This window comes from Peromyscus leucopus, chromosome 15 (assembly GCF_004664715.2).
Source record: "Peromyscus leucopus breed LL Stock chromosome 15, UCI_PerLeu_2.1, whole genome shotgun sequence".
Lineage (NCBI taxonomy): Eukaryota > Metazoa > Chordata > Mammalia > Rodentia > Cricetidae > Peromyscus > Peromyscus leucopus.
This window is the reverse complement of record NC_051076.1, coordinates 72,368,957-72,383,397: the sequence shown is the minus strand read 5'-3', so window position 1 is coordinate 72,383,397 and position 14,441 is coordinate 72,368,957. Positions and strand designations below refer to the sequence as shown.

Genomic DNA, 14,441 nt, shown 5'->3' with positions numbered 1-14,441 from the left:
CTCTGTTCATCTCTGATTTTGTTAATTTGGATCTTATCTGTATGTGTTTGGCTGAGTTTGACAAACTTATTAACTTGTCAAAGACCCATCTCTTATTGATTAATGGTTTGTACTTTTCTTGTAGTTTCTGTTTCATTGATTTCCACCCTAACTTTTGTTATTTCTTGCCTCACACTGACTTTGCAATTAGCTTTTTGTTTTTCTAAAGATTTAAGGAGCATCATTAGGTTGTTTACTTTAGATCTGATTTCCTAATGCTAGAGCTTATCACTATCCAATTTGATCTAAGGACTGACTGTCTTAGCTGTGTCCCAGAAGACCTGGTAGATTGTACTATAATTTTTAGTTGCTTCCAGGATTTGGAAATATTCCTCTCTTATTTCTTCATTCAATATTTTTCATTAAAATTGTATTTCTGTACTAAATGGACTCAGCAGGTTGTATTTATATATTTTATATAGATTTGTGACAATAATAATCAAAAGGAAAAAAAGTGTACTGATAGGCTGGGGAGGTAGCTCCTTAGTTAAAATTCTTGCCATGCAAACTTGTGGGCTGGAGTTCATATCCCCAGAACCCATGTACATGCCAGATGGGAGTGATGACTCACCTGTACTTCCATGCTGGGAAGGGAACAGCAAGAGTTTCCCAGAGCAAATTGACTACTGATACTTGCCAGATGGAAAGCTCGGGGCTTTGATTGAGAAAACTTTATATTAATGACTAATTTGAAAGAGTGATCAAGGATGATTCCCAACATCAACCTTAGCACATGAATAAGCACACATAAGCACCTGGACCCCTGGTCATACATGATTCCACATGCATACAAATATACATACAAACATCCATATAATTGATAAAGTAGAACAAAACATGTAGTTACTCCTCCTCAAGAGTGTTTAGATTCTGTAGTCTCTCTTGCTTCTGAGTTCTATTTTTATTCCAGTAACCTTTCAAGTGACCCTGGAATAGTGTCAGCAGAATGGCTTCCTGGCTTCTTTGTTGAATAGGAGTCAAGAACCATGGAAGGTGTTAGAACTTCTAGACTGAGTTGACTCTATGCTTTGGGCCAACCTGTGTGTCTTTATGTATGGCTCATAGAACTGCACACTAGACTCTGCCCAGTTCAAAGACTAGTAGACTGAGACTTGGGGAGCTGACCTACTTCTTCCAGGAATCTGGTGGGTAGTAGATAGAGTACTTGAAGCTAGATCTAATGATGTAATCCTCTACCTCATGTGACTGTAGAAACCATGGAAGCCCAGGCTAAGCCAATGTTACTTACCCTTTACTATTTATGAGTTAAATTGAAAGACAGGGCACAAACAGGAAAATTTAAATAAGGGTCATTTCAAAAAGCTGAGATATATCAGAAGACTGTGCAAGAGTAGATGGTGAATAAGTAGAGACAGTACTTTGAGGACTATTTAAACTGTCTTTACCCTTGGCATAAAAAATTCACTTTGTCAACATGCATAACTGTACAGAAGTGACCCCTGAGACCTTAATATAGATTTGTTTTATTACAATTGGAGAATAAGTGAATTAGCACACTGTTTAAAGGAACATAAGTAGCTCCCTACAGTGATTTCAGTTCAATTAAGCGGGATATTGACAATCTGTAGATTTCCCTTCTTTCTAAGCATTGTGATAGAAAAACTGCAGTATTTTTTTTTCTGGGAGGCTATGCAAAGAAACAGATATATGTCCTGAATGTAACTTTAATAATCAGAGTTATTTCTTGTCCCTTTCTCTCTTTAAAAAAATTCCTTTTGTTTGTTCTTCATTCTGAGTGATGATCCCCATGGCAACAGATGAACAGTAGATAGCATCTATAATTACTATTATTAATAACAACAATCATAATAATAATACCAATCAGATGTAATGGGAGAAAAATATGAAAGGAAATTAAATTGTGGCTCTGTATGTAAACAATTTACAGCTCCTGAAACAAGAGCCAGAGGGAGCAGGTGGAATGTCTAGTGACCTGCTCTGCAGAACTGATCTGGGGCATTGAAAAGGAATGATTTTACAACAGATTTGTTGAGAGAGGATGTTCCAGAATGTCCTGTCATGGATAGTCAGCACACTCTGTAATATCTTCTTTTCTTTGGATGTCTTTAGTGTGTGTGTGTGTGTGTGTGTGTGTGTGTGTGTGTGTGTGTGTGTTCATGTGTGTGCAGGAATGTGTGGAAGCCAGAGGATAACGTCAAATATTATTTCTTATGTTTTGTGACACAAACTCAGTCATTGGCCTGGAACTCCCTGATTTGTCCAGACTAGCTAGCCAGAGAATCTGCTCTCTCCACCTCCACTATGCTGGGATTACAAGCACATGCCACAATATCTAATTTTATCACATGGGTTTGGGGCTCAAACTCAGGTCCTCATGCTTGAGTATCAAGCACTTGATCCACTGAGCCATCTCCCCAGTCCCTTTATGCATAGAACTTGTGATTTTAATAGGGACCATTATACAACACATGCACAAAAGGGTAGCTTTGGAATTGTCCAATACAAATAGTCATGAAGAATTCATCTCTTTATGTGGTAGATATTACTCCAAAGGGTCTCAACCCAAGCCTAGTGTCTTGTACTTTGTAAATGGAAATTCCCTCTTTGTCAGTTAACCTTTGTAGAACATAGAAGGCTGTATCAACTGGCCAGACTTCACTGAAAATCCATCCCTTTCATCTATCTCCAGCAGAATGCCTGGAATCCCTCACTTAATTGGAATATTCAAGATACCCATAACAAATAGAAACATGGGTTATTCTTACACAGTCTATATTGGTGGTTTTTCTATTTCTGGGATAAAACTCTATGACCATGGCAATTTATAAAAGAAAGCATTTAATTTGGCTTGTGGTTTCAGAAGTTTAGACTCCATGAAGGTGGAGCAAGTACATGAAGTCTGGCAGCAAGAACAGCTGAAGTCTCACATCTGAAAACCATAAGCAAGAAGAAGAGAGCACACTGGGGACGGGGGTACTGTGGAAGACTCGAGGCCTCTCCCTGTGGCACACCATCCCTTCCAAGGCTTCTTCTCCCAACCTTTCCCAAATAGTTCTACCAACTGGGGACCAATTATTCAACCAATGAAACTATTGGGACTAGTCTCACTTAAACTACCACCTTCTACTCCCTGACTTCCATAGGCTTGTGATCATACTTCATAGCACAAAATGCATTTAATCCAGCTTCCAAAATCCCTACGGTTATTCAAAGTCTCTACACTTTTAAATTCCAAAGTCTTTTCTGAGCCTAAAGGCAATTCCTTGATGCTAACCTCTTATAAAATCAAAAAATAAAATCATATACTTCCAACATACAATAGCATGGAATACACATTACTATTCCAAAATGTAGACTGTGGAGGCCCAGCTTGAGAGAACAATATTAATAACTTGACTAGAGACCATTTTATATTAATAATATAAAATTTTATCATTAATATTAATAACTTGACTAGAGACTAGAAACCATGTGATATTTTGGCAAAGCCCATGGCTGCTTTCTGCTTTTGTCCTAAGAATATTCCTGAGACTAAAGTAAAAAGTCATGGCCCAATTTCTTTGGCAAAGGAAATTTAAAGACAGTTTACCATTATGGGAACATAATGAAGAAATACTGGACCAAAGCAAGTCTGAGAGTCATGAGCACAAATCCAAATCTTCCATTTTCATGTCTGATGTCAAAGGGCTTAGATAACTCTCCCCTTCCAGTTTTGCTGTAGCACTTAAATCTCTTTCATAGCAGGTTTCTACTGCCCATGTTCAGCTTTTTGAGGCAGATGTCCCATACCTTTGGCACCTTTAACATTTTGAGATATTCGACACAATTTGTGTTTCACTTTCACAGCTTCCAGAATGACCTCTCTGGGCCTTGTGTCCACTCAGGAACTTCATGCATAGACTTATCTCTAACACTTTGGCCTCAATGGTTGTCCTTAACAGTGGAAGAAGGATCCAGAACACATTTGCTCCTGTATTCTTCATAACACTAAAGTCAGAAGTACATGGATGATACTACTAAGTTTGGCTGCCCACTTGAGATGAAGCCTCATCCCACTGAATAACAATTGAAGTATCTTATCTTCTTGTTGCTTTTTAGGAGCAGAAAACTCCTTAGGCCTTTTCCTTTCACAAATTGGAAGCTTAGCTGAGTGAGGTCTGGTCTGAGGGCATCCTTCCTTTTGTTCCTGTGCAGATTTGGCCTTTACTTAATCTCTGTATCATTTTCAGCACAAGCCTTGGCACCAACGTTACATTCCCTAGTGCCCCTTTTCTCTTCATTTGGTACATTTTCTATTTCTTTTTACCCTGCTTGTTCATTTTCATTGTAGGCCTCCATAGCACTGATTACTTATAACCACACCACAGAGTCAGTATTATGCTGTCATGAAATCTCCTCTTCTAAAAACTTGGTCCATCACTTTTTGTTTAAGCCTAAGGAAGATTCTTACAATAAAGGCAAGAAGCAGCCTTTGCCAAAGTAACACAGGAATGGTCTCTAGCTGAGGTGGTAATGTTGTGCTCTTCTGAAACCTCTTGCCCTGTGCCTCCATAGTCTACATTGCTCTCAGTACTACTGTTATCCAAACTCCTACTAGGATGGTCCATTGAGAATTCCACCACTTTTCCAGTCCAAAGTTCCAAAGTCTTTCACATTCCTCCTAAAAAGAGCACAGCCAGGCCTGTCAAAGCAATAGCCCACTTCCTAATTCTGATTTCTTTTTCATCAGTTACTTTTCTGTGGCTGTAATAAAAACACCACGACCAAGGGTGTTTATTATAAAATAAAGCATTGCATTGGGCTTACAGTTTTTTTATGTCCAGGCTGTTAGCACAAAAGCATGGCAATATGGACAACTGAAATTTCACATCTCAAAATGCCCACAGAAGACAGGGAGTTCATTGGGAATGATGAAAAACTTTGAAGCCTCACAGGCCACTCCTGTGACACACTTGCTTCTCCAAACCCATACCTTCTATTCCTTCCCAAAGTTCTCTACCAATTGAAAACCAAGTGTTCAAACATATGAGCCTATGGGGGCTATTCCCACCCAAACCACCACAACAACTTTCTCCCCGACTATTGTCAAACTTTCAGCAGAGTTGGAGAATGCATTTTGTCATATGTTCATACCTGGACATTTAATAACAGCATACCTTTGAACACAAAGGCATAATATTGTGCACTTCCTAGGAAATCTCACAACTCTGTGGAAAAACAGTTGAATGCTTTTCTGGCATACATACTACTATATGGTGACATCTGTGAATGATGCTTCAGAACTTCATCATGCATATTGCTTAAAGGGCATAGTTTGTAAATACTTTATACAGAAAAATAGTGGGAATCTTAGTGTGGCTTGAACATAGAGGTCCTTTTTCTCATACCATGTCATTAGCCTAAATAGTATCTTATGCAAGTTAATATTTTAATGGTTTAACTATATGACTGTTGCTTTATTTTTGCTTTTGTGTATGTGTCCAAGGTTGTGGGTGTGTGGGTAAATGTGTGTATCAATTTGTGTGCATACACATGGAAGCCACGGGACAAATTTATGAGTCATTCCTCACCTTTTTTTTTTTCCTGAGGTCTCTCACACACCAGGAACTTACCACACTTGCTAAGTTTCTAGACAAATGATACCAGGAATCCAACATGCTCCCACACAAACACATACACACAGTTCTTGGATTACAAGCACACACTACCATAGATACCCATTATACATCTCAATTAGGCAAAGTCATGGTCTTGTATAAGTCCATACAGATTCAACTTAGCACAGTAATAGTGATGAAGCTCTGTCTCTGATAATGTGATTGAGTGGCACTTGAGAGTCAAAGGAAGAGAAGAAACTAAACTGAATAAAAGAAGTAGAATCATCAAAATGTTGGCAAATTCTAAAGTACAGCTTCTGTTGAGGAATTTCAAGATAAACAGGAAAGAGCATTAGAGAGATGCATGAGGTTATTACAGTGTGATGAGCATTGGGGAAAATGGGAATAATTGGTTCTGAATAGCAGCAATGATGTCACAACCAGCCTGTCAATGCCTTGTAAGCTCATCTGAAGAGTTAGCTTCCCACCCGCAACTCTAAGAAATGGCATTCTAGTTTATGTTCTGATGTAGAAAATTCTAATGTGGGAGTGCCCAATCTTTTGACATTGTGACGTGGCAATGTACTGGGTTTTATTCACAACTAACCTAGAATGCATGCAACTAGGGGCAGCAATTGTACATGCCTGTAATGTATATATTAGTTACTCATTTGAGTGTCATGTAGCCTATTATGTGCCCTTGTAAAATATAACATAAAAATATTATCATAATATTGTTGGTACAAAGAGTGATATTCATGTCAGTGATATCACAAGATATCACTATTGTAATGTAACATCTTCACAGTTATAATGATTTGTCCAGGACCCTTACATAGAAAATATTGAACAGGCATGTTGTTTTAATCACTTTCATGCTTCTGTAGTAAATAAGATATCTAACCAAAGCAACTTTAGGAAAGGAACATATATTTGACTGACAGTTGAAGGATATAATCCATCATGGGGAAGGCATGGCACTGAGGGCTTGCGACAGCTGGTCACACTGCATCTGTAGTAGGGAAGCAGGCAGAGAGGGGATGGAGACAGCTGGTCACACTGTATCTGTAGTAGGGAAGCAGGCAGAGAGGAATGATGGTGCTCAGCTAGCCTCCTCCTTTTCATGCAGTCCAGGATTCTATCCTATGGAATATTACTGCTTGCTTTAAAATGGACTTTCCTTCCTCAATTAACCTAATCTAGAAATTCTGGCACAGATATACCCAGAAGTTTATCTCCTAGATGATTGTTGTTTCTGTCATGTTGACAATGATAATTAGCTATTACACACACACACCAAAACTCTGACTCTAAAATCCACACAAAAAATTTTCACTGCCCCATTGATAAAAGCAACCATCTTAAACATTCTGTTTCACAGGTCCATTTTAATGAAAGTAATGCTGTAGTCCACAGAGGAGCCAACCTAGGTATCAAGGTCACCTTGTTTGTATGTGTGCTAAACTATTGAGAGTGAATCCTGCTTATGTGACTATCCCTCGAGGAAAACCAGGTGTGAGAATGGGCTGTAAGATCCCATCTCCCTCTTTATCCTAACACTATGCTTATAGATTGACTTGTGATGCCTATTAACTGCATTGTGGGGAGCGATGTGAAACTCTGGATTGTTCTTTTGTATCTTTTGTACATTACACATATCAAAAGTGCCAATTATTGAATTGAATTATTAAAAAGTTACTTCCCATTCAAGATCGAGAAGGAGAATTGCCAGCGTAAGCATACTCAAAATGAACACTTAACTCTGATACAACTTCCATTTCCATCTCAACCAAAGACAGAACATTGCTGCCCTAAAGTAATTACATTAATGGTCACAGATAAATATATAGAGTTGAAAACCTGCATCTAATATATGAAGAAATGTCAAACCAATGATTAGGTGATGATGTGTGGACTGCTTTTACAACCAGGTTGGGTACGTGGAGAATCGAGACAACATAAGTTCTGATAGATGAAAGGTAGATGGCCAGATAGATAGATAGATAGATAGATAGATAGATAGATAGATAGATAGATAACTGAAAATTGGTAGATGGTAGATTATTATATAACATGGCTAGATATATGATAGACAAATAGATGGTGGTGAGAAAAAATAATTGTAAGGAGAGCTTTGAAATGAAACTTGCCAATGGGCTATAGTTATCAAGAAATCATCTCTCCTCATGGTCTTCATTCTTTGATGTTTTATTCTGCCTGTTATATCTTTAAAATTAAAATAAACAATTTATTTATTTATTCATTCATTCATTTATTCATTCATTTATTTTTAGTGAAATCACACTCATGGTCCCAATCTTGCTACCTATAGTTAATAATAACAGATGTTGTCAGTGTGTTTTCCTGTCAGTGCTCTCTAATAGAAATGCTGTGGGTTATTGCTTTTCTTTATGGGCCTTTGTTTCCCCATTTGTAAAACTAAGAAGGTGGAAGAGGGAAGAAACCACATGATTTCTCTGCTCAGTTCCTTTTCTGCTCTTTGAATCTATGAAGACTAGTGTTGCAATTATGTGGGCAGGAGTCTCAGATGTCAAACACTTTTCAAGTCTTCCTGTTTCCTCCCCTGCTTTAGTTGTGAGGATGTTCGAAATTAAACTGCATGTCAAGTTGCAGTGAGTATTTCCACCCAAGTTAGCACAGCAGTGTCCCACATCACTCCCCACAGTCACTTGCAACTTTAGGATTTATTTTTAAGTCTCTTCCCATGTGTCTGTGTGTGGATGGGTATGTGCACTTGTGAGCACAGTTTTCGTGGAGGCCAGAGAGGGCATTGGATCCCCTGGAACTGGAATGAGAGTTGCTTTGGAGCCACCTGATGTGGGTGCTGGGCACTGAACATGGGACCTCTGTATGTCAGGTAGGTTGTCTTAGCTGCTTTGACACCTCTCCAGCATACTAATAGTCCTGCTGGCGGCCTGTGCAGTAGCCACAGATGCCCTGCTTTTGCTGTCATATGTTTTAATTGGTTATAACCCTGAGTTTTAGGGAAGTGAAGTGACCCAAGTTTCGTACTGGCAAAAATGACTTTCAAGTGTAGATCTCTCTGTCTTTTAAACCACATTCCTCTCTTATATTACATTCCTCCTTATCTTTTCCTTTCATTCTTATTGGAAGGATGCCATGTCTCTGCATTCATTCAGTATAAAAAATTTCCAGATAATTTTTGTATGTATGTGCATATGAATGTTTTGTTTGTCAGGGTTCTCTAGAGGAACAGAAGTGACAGAATATGTACATGGGATTTATTAGAATGGCTTACAGGCTGTGGTCCAGATAGTCCAACAATGGCTGTCTACCAATAGAAACTCCAAGAATACAGTAAATGTTCAGTTCTCAAGGCTGTATATCTCAGCTGTTTTTCAATAAATCCTGAAATCCTGAAGAAGCAGTCTCTAATGCCAGTGAATGGACTTTCCAGCAAGAGTGAGGCCAGTCAGGTAAAGAGCAAAAGCTGTCTTCTTCCATGTCCCTTATATAGGCTGCCACCAGAAAGTGTGGCCTAGATTAAGGATAGATCTTCCCACATCAAAAGATCTGGATTAAAGGGTGGGTTTTCCCTACTTCAAATGATTTAATCAAGAAAAATTCATCACATATGTACTCAGCTTCTTGGATTTTATTTAGTTTCAAATGTAAAGTCAACAACCAAGAATAATCATCATACATGCTTGTGCATATGCATGTGTGTTTGCACACATTTGGGAGCCAGGGGACAACCTTGGCTGTGATTTCGTAGATGTTGTTCATCTTCTTTTTCCTGTGGAGATTAAAAGAATGTGTGCATTTATGTTTGGGGGAGGTGGTATCTGTGCATATGAGTGCACATGCCTGTGGAAACCAGAAGAGAGCATTGGACCCTCCAAAGCTGGAATCACAGGTGATTGTGAACACCTAATGTGGATTATAAGAACTGAACTTGGGTGTTGCATAAGAGCAATATACTGTCTTAACTCCTGAGCTATTTTTCCAACAGCTTTTTGTTCCTTTGAAAAACTCTCATTGGCCCGGTGTTCTCTGAGTAGACTGGGTTGTCTGGTCAACAACACCAAGGGGTCCTCCTTTCTCTGTGCCCCTCACTCAGCAATGAATTTACAAGCTGGTGTCACCATGCCCAACATTTTTTTAAAATGTAACTTCAGGGTTTAATTTTCATGTCCTTATGTTTACACAGCACAGTTTCATCTTTGATAATGATGTGTTGTTTTACAAATATTTATTATCTGTAGCTGTTGTTTTCAACCTGATATTTAAAGGTTCTTTAAGAAATTACCTCTGGTATTGTGTCTGTACTGAACTTAAATAGGCATTTTGTCTGTGTCAAAATTTCTTACACAATGCAGTATAACAATTGTTTACATAACATTTATCTTTTATTAGGTATCAAAAGCAACATTGGAATGTTCTAAAGTATAGAGTAGGTGTATATAATATACAAATGCTATGTTATTTTCTGTGAGAATGTTGAGCACCTGAAGACTTTGATATGCTTTAAAATGTCTTTGAACAGTCTCCCCAGGGATAAGGAAGAAGATTGTATAGGTCAATTTTAAATTAATAACTTACATTAAATACATACTATAAAGCCTGTGGAATAAAGACTTAAGCATAGACCCTAAGATTATTTGCCCCAATATTAACTGGAGACAGAGCCCTATAAAGAACATAATTCTTTTTTTCATTGTTGTTCTTGTTGTTTTTGTTTCTGGGTTTTTTTTTCTTTCTTTCTTTTTTTTTTTTTTTTGTTTGTTTGTTTTGTTTTGAGACAGGGTTTCTATGTGTTGTTTTGGTGCCTGTCCTGGATCTCACTCTGTAGACTAGGCTGGCCTGGAACTCACAGAGATCCGCCTAGCTCTGCCTCCCAAGTGCTGGGATTAAAGGTGTGCACCACCACCACCCGGCAAGGAACGTAATTCTTTGGTCTTTCTTTAATCAATAGAATGCCTTAATCCCATTGTGTATATAGAGCACTCCACTGGAGACTCCATTGTACCTTGAGTGACCCACTGTTTACGTACTCTTCTTAGGGTTTTCATTCTAACTTCCCTTGCTTTGCATTGTTGTCTGTGCAGAGGACAAGATCTGGATGATGGTTCAGCACAACAACACAGAGCTGACTCGGGTACAGGGCTCCAACCCTGAGAAGCCCTATGCCATGACCTTAAACTATGGGGGCAGCATGGAGCAGCTGGAGGCTCTGATTGATGGATCAGAGTACTGTGAACAGGAGGTGGTATATCACTGCAGGAGATCTCGCCTGCTTAACACACCAGGTAAGGTTCTGCTCTTTTTCATGATACCTTGAAACCCACAAGCCAAAGCCCTGACTGTGTTTTTTCCTGACACAAGCTAGATTCAATGAAAAAGTGGGAACCTCAATTAAAAAAAAATGTCTTCAAATGATAATTTTCTTAGTGACTGATGTGGGAAGGCCAAGACAATTATGGGTGGTACTACCTCTGGGTAGGTAGTTCTGGGGTATATAAAAAAAAGTAATAAATAAAAATAAACCTGAGAAAGCCAAGGGGAGCAAGCCAATAAGCAGTGTTCCTCCGTGGCCTGTACTTCAGTTCCTGCTTCTAGGTTTCTGTCATGACTTCTCCCAGTGATGGAGTGTCACTTGAGAATTGTAAGTTTTCCTTCCCAATTTTCTTTTGGTCATGGTGTTGTATGACATCAATAGAAACACTAAGACATTCAAAGAGATGGGTATTTGACAAGAAAGTGGCTGCAGTGCACTTGTTCACTCTGCTTTGAGGAGAGATATGACCCAAAGAAGGCTTTGGTCCTGAGAGAGGTCTATTGAATCTGTACTTGTCTCTGCATCTTCAGAATGACATGGATAATACCCACCCTCAACAGCTGGGAAATGAAGAGGTTTTGTGAGGGATGGAATTTGAAATAGAGCATTTGAGCTAGATATGGGAAGTGTGGTAGTTGAACACTGTTGGAGAGGAAGATCGCATCAGAAGGTGTCAAGGATCCCCTTTCATACACAGAGTTATGAGTTATGCCTAAAATGAAGGGTATCTAAGGAGCAAGCACCAGACAATGAGGCCAACAAGACAGTCAGAGGCTACACTGTGTTCTCAGAATTTCTGTTGTCTGAAGAAGAGAGACTTCAATGGATATGAATCTAAATGTAAATTTTCATTTTTCATGAATTAATCAGCTACTAAGATGGGAAGTTCTCATGTAGCATTCATTTGCCTTTAACTCACTATGTAGTTGAGAATGACTTTGAATTTTTGGTCATCCTTCCTCCACCTCTGGAGTGCCATGAGTACAGGAGTATGCCACCACGCTTGTTTTTTTCTGTGGTGCTGGCCATCACAGTCAGGGCTACTGTGCGTGTTTGAAAAGTACTCTACCAAGGGAAGTATCCCTAGCCCTGACATTTCATTTCAGAGAAAAGGTGGCTAACTCCTTTTATGTTCCCCCAGTTCTGTTTTTTTAATGGTGAATGAATGATTTGGTTATCATGTGTGAATTAGTTAGTCTCTTGCTGTTGTGATGTAGCAGCTAGCAAAGCATCCAGAAGAGGAATCGCCTTTGGTTCATGGTTCAGGGAAGGCATGGTGGGACAAGCAGGATGGTCTGAGGCAACAGGGGTATGGGACAATTGCCTGTTCATCCACTGGAGGACCAGGAAACAGAGAGGGTAATGGTAACATTCAGCCAGGCTTTCCATTTTCCTTTCACAAATGATTTTTTGACACATTAGAGTCTTATGTCCTCCTGCTGGCCTGGAACTCCATATATACAGAACAGACTAGCCTTGAACTCATAGAGATCTACATACCTCTTCTTCTTGAGGGTTGAGATGGAATGTATGGGCCACTAAGCCCATATGGACTCATTCATTTCTGCAAGTATTAACCAATCCTAAAGACCATGGGGGTATCAAGTATCCAAGAAATAGTATCACATTCTATCACAAAGTGTAGTATCTGGTCCTTAGCGTTTGTAGGTTAAGAGTGGCTTGGGAACAATAGAGACAAAAATGTCAGTAAATCATGAGTGGGAGACACCTGACTCAATACACTGCACTGCTTGACTAATCTAGAATCTTTAGGGGAAGATACCGTTCCACTTAAGTGAATTTTCCAGATAACTGTCACTTATCCCTTTAAACACTGAAAATATTTTCAGAGAAATTTTAACTATTTGAAATAAAATCTTTCTCCAATGGATTACATGCCTCCTTGCCTTTTTAAACACAGAATTCATAACAGAAAATGGGACCCTTTTTTGATTACTCGGGAACATCACTGTGAAATCAATTCCGGAACTCCTGTTGGACTCAGCCATGCTTGTCAGGCTGATGAATCAGCGTTGCCGCTCTGTTTTCCTTTCCTGTCATCCCGGTACCTACACACTGTCCCACATGGTTCACTGTCTGTTTCCTTGAGCATTTCTCTGTCCCCTGATGATTAAGCTGAGTTCATGTGCCACCCTAAGCTCTTCTCGGGATGTCTGGCTCTAGGGACTGCCCTCCTTTCTTTTCACTGCCTTGTTGTCATTTTCCAATGTTTGAGTTCCTATGAAAAATAGAAGCATGTACATGAAGACTTTGGGACTTTCCTAAAGAACTCACACTCTTGTGTCACTTAGGTTATGCCATTAATTTATGTATGCATGCATGCATTTGCGCATGTGTGTATGTGTGTGCAGGTAGATGCATGTGTGCATGTGTGTAAGCCACAGGACAATCTTGGGTTGGCTATATATGACTCTACTTTGCTTTCAAATAGTGGGTCTCCTACTGGCCTGGGATCCATCAATTCTGCTAGACTGCTTGACCAGTAAGCCATGAGAATCCACATTCATCTCTCCAGCACGAGGAATATAAGGACATGCCCCCATGCCCAGGTTCTATTCATCTTTTGCTATATGTAGCTGTGCGTATCTTTTTATGTAGGTGCTAGGGATCTGAACTCAGACCCTCAAGCCTATGCATCAGGTACTCTTACTTGTGGGACCCTCTCCCCAGCGGCCTGTGTTTTATTAGTGTTGTCTCTGGACCTAAGTCCATCCTCATATTTATGCAGCAAGTGCTTTACTGGCAGTCATCTCCCTGGCCCCTTGACGATGACCTGCTTTCTCTTGATCCTGGACCCAGCGAGGTTGTTCTTCTCCTCACTCCCATCACCAACACAAAGCACGAGGACCAAATGATCACAAAGTGAACTCTCCAGAATTGTGGCTCCAGCAAATCTCTTTACCATATGGATTCATAGATTCATTGTCTCAGGGACTTGCCAGCAGGAAGAAAGTCTGACTAACATACACAGAGTTATCAGAGATTCTGACTCCATTACTTTGAAATCTAATACCCATAGGAAAGGCTGAGCTGGAGTTTACTTTGGTTTTCTTTGAATAGAAAGCATTTGCGAAGCAAATCTATCATGCAAACAAGCTGGCTGTGAGGATTGCTTGTTCTCTCTAGTACAGCGTCTCCTGCACTCAACCTCTGTCTACCTTCCAAGAGCTGGAGTTACATGCAATCCTCTTCACTTATTCCTACAGGCTTGCAGGAGTTTGGGCTTGTAGGGAATTGCTTAACATGGTCACATTCCAGTGGAATTTAAAGGGACAAAATGTGTTCTCTGAGAATTATCACATCCTCAATTGCCCTTTACCCTTCATCTTTTATACTTTAGTGAACATGCAGCTAAGTAGATACACACACACACACACACACACACACACACACACACACACACACTATGTAATAAATTATTTAGACAGTGTATCTATGATCTGTAGCATAACTAAATATAGTAATAAGGCCGGGTGGTGGTG

The 14,441-nt window shown here is 39.5% G+C and overlaps 1 protein-coding gene across 2 annotated transcripts in view; it reads left to right on the top strand.

The window, feature by feature from the left end:
* The window catches only part of Cntnap5 (contactin associated protein family member 5), a 1,003,093-nt gene that overhangs the window by 721,700 nt on the left and 266,952 nt on the right, over positions 1-14,441 (top strand). For both annotated transcript variants that reach the window (XR_005092927.1, XM_037211054.1), the window contains exon 13: positions 10,709-10,909. Coding sequence is in view for 1 of the 2 variants with exons in the window: in XM_037211054.1 (XP_037066949.1) it covers positions 10,709-10,909 (201 nt within the window). In the remaining variant the exon portion in view is untranslated. The remainder of the gene's footprint in view (positions 1-10,708; positions 10,910-14,441) is intronic.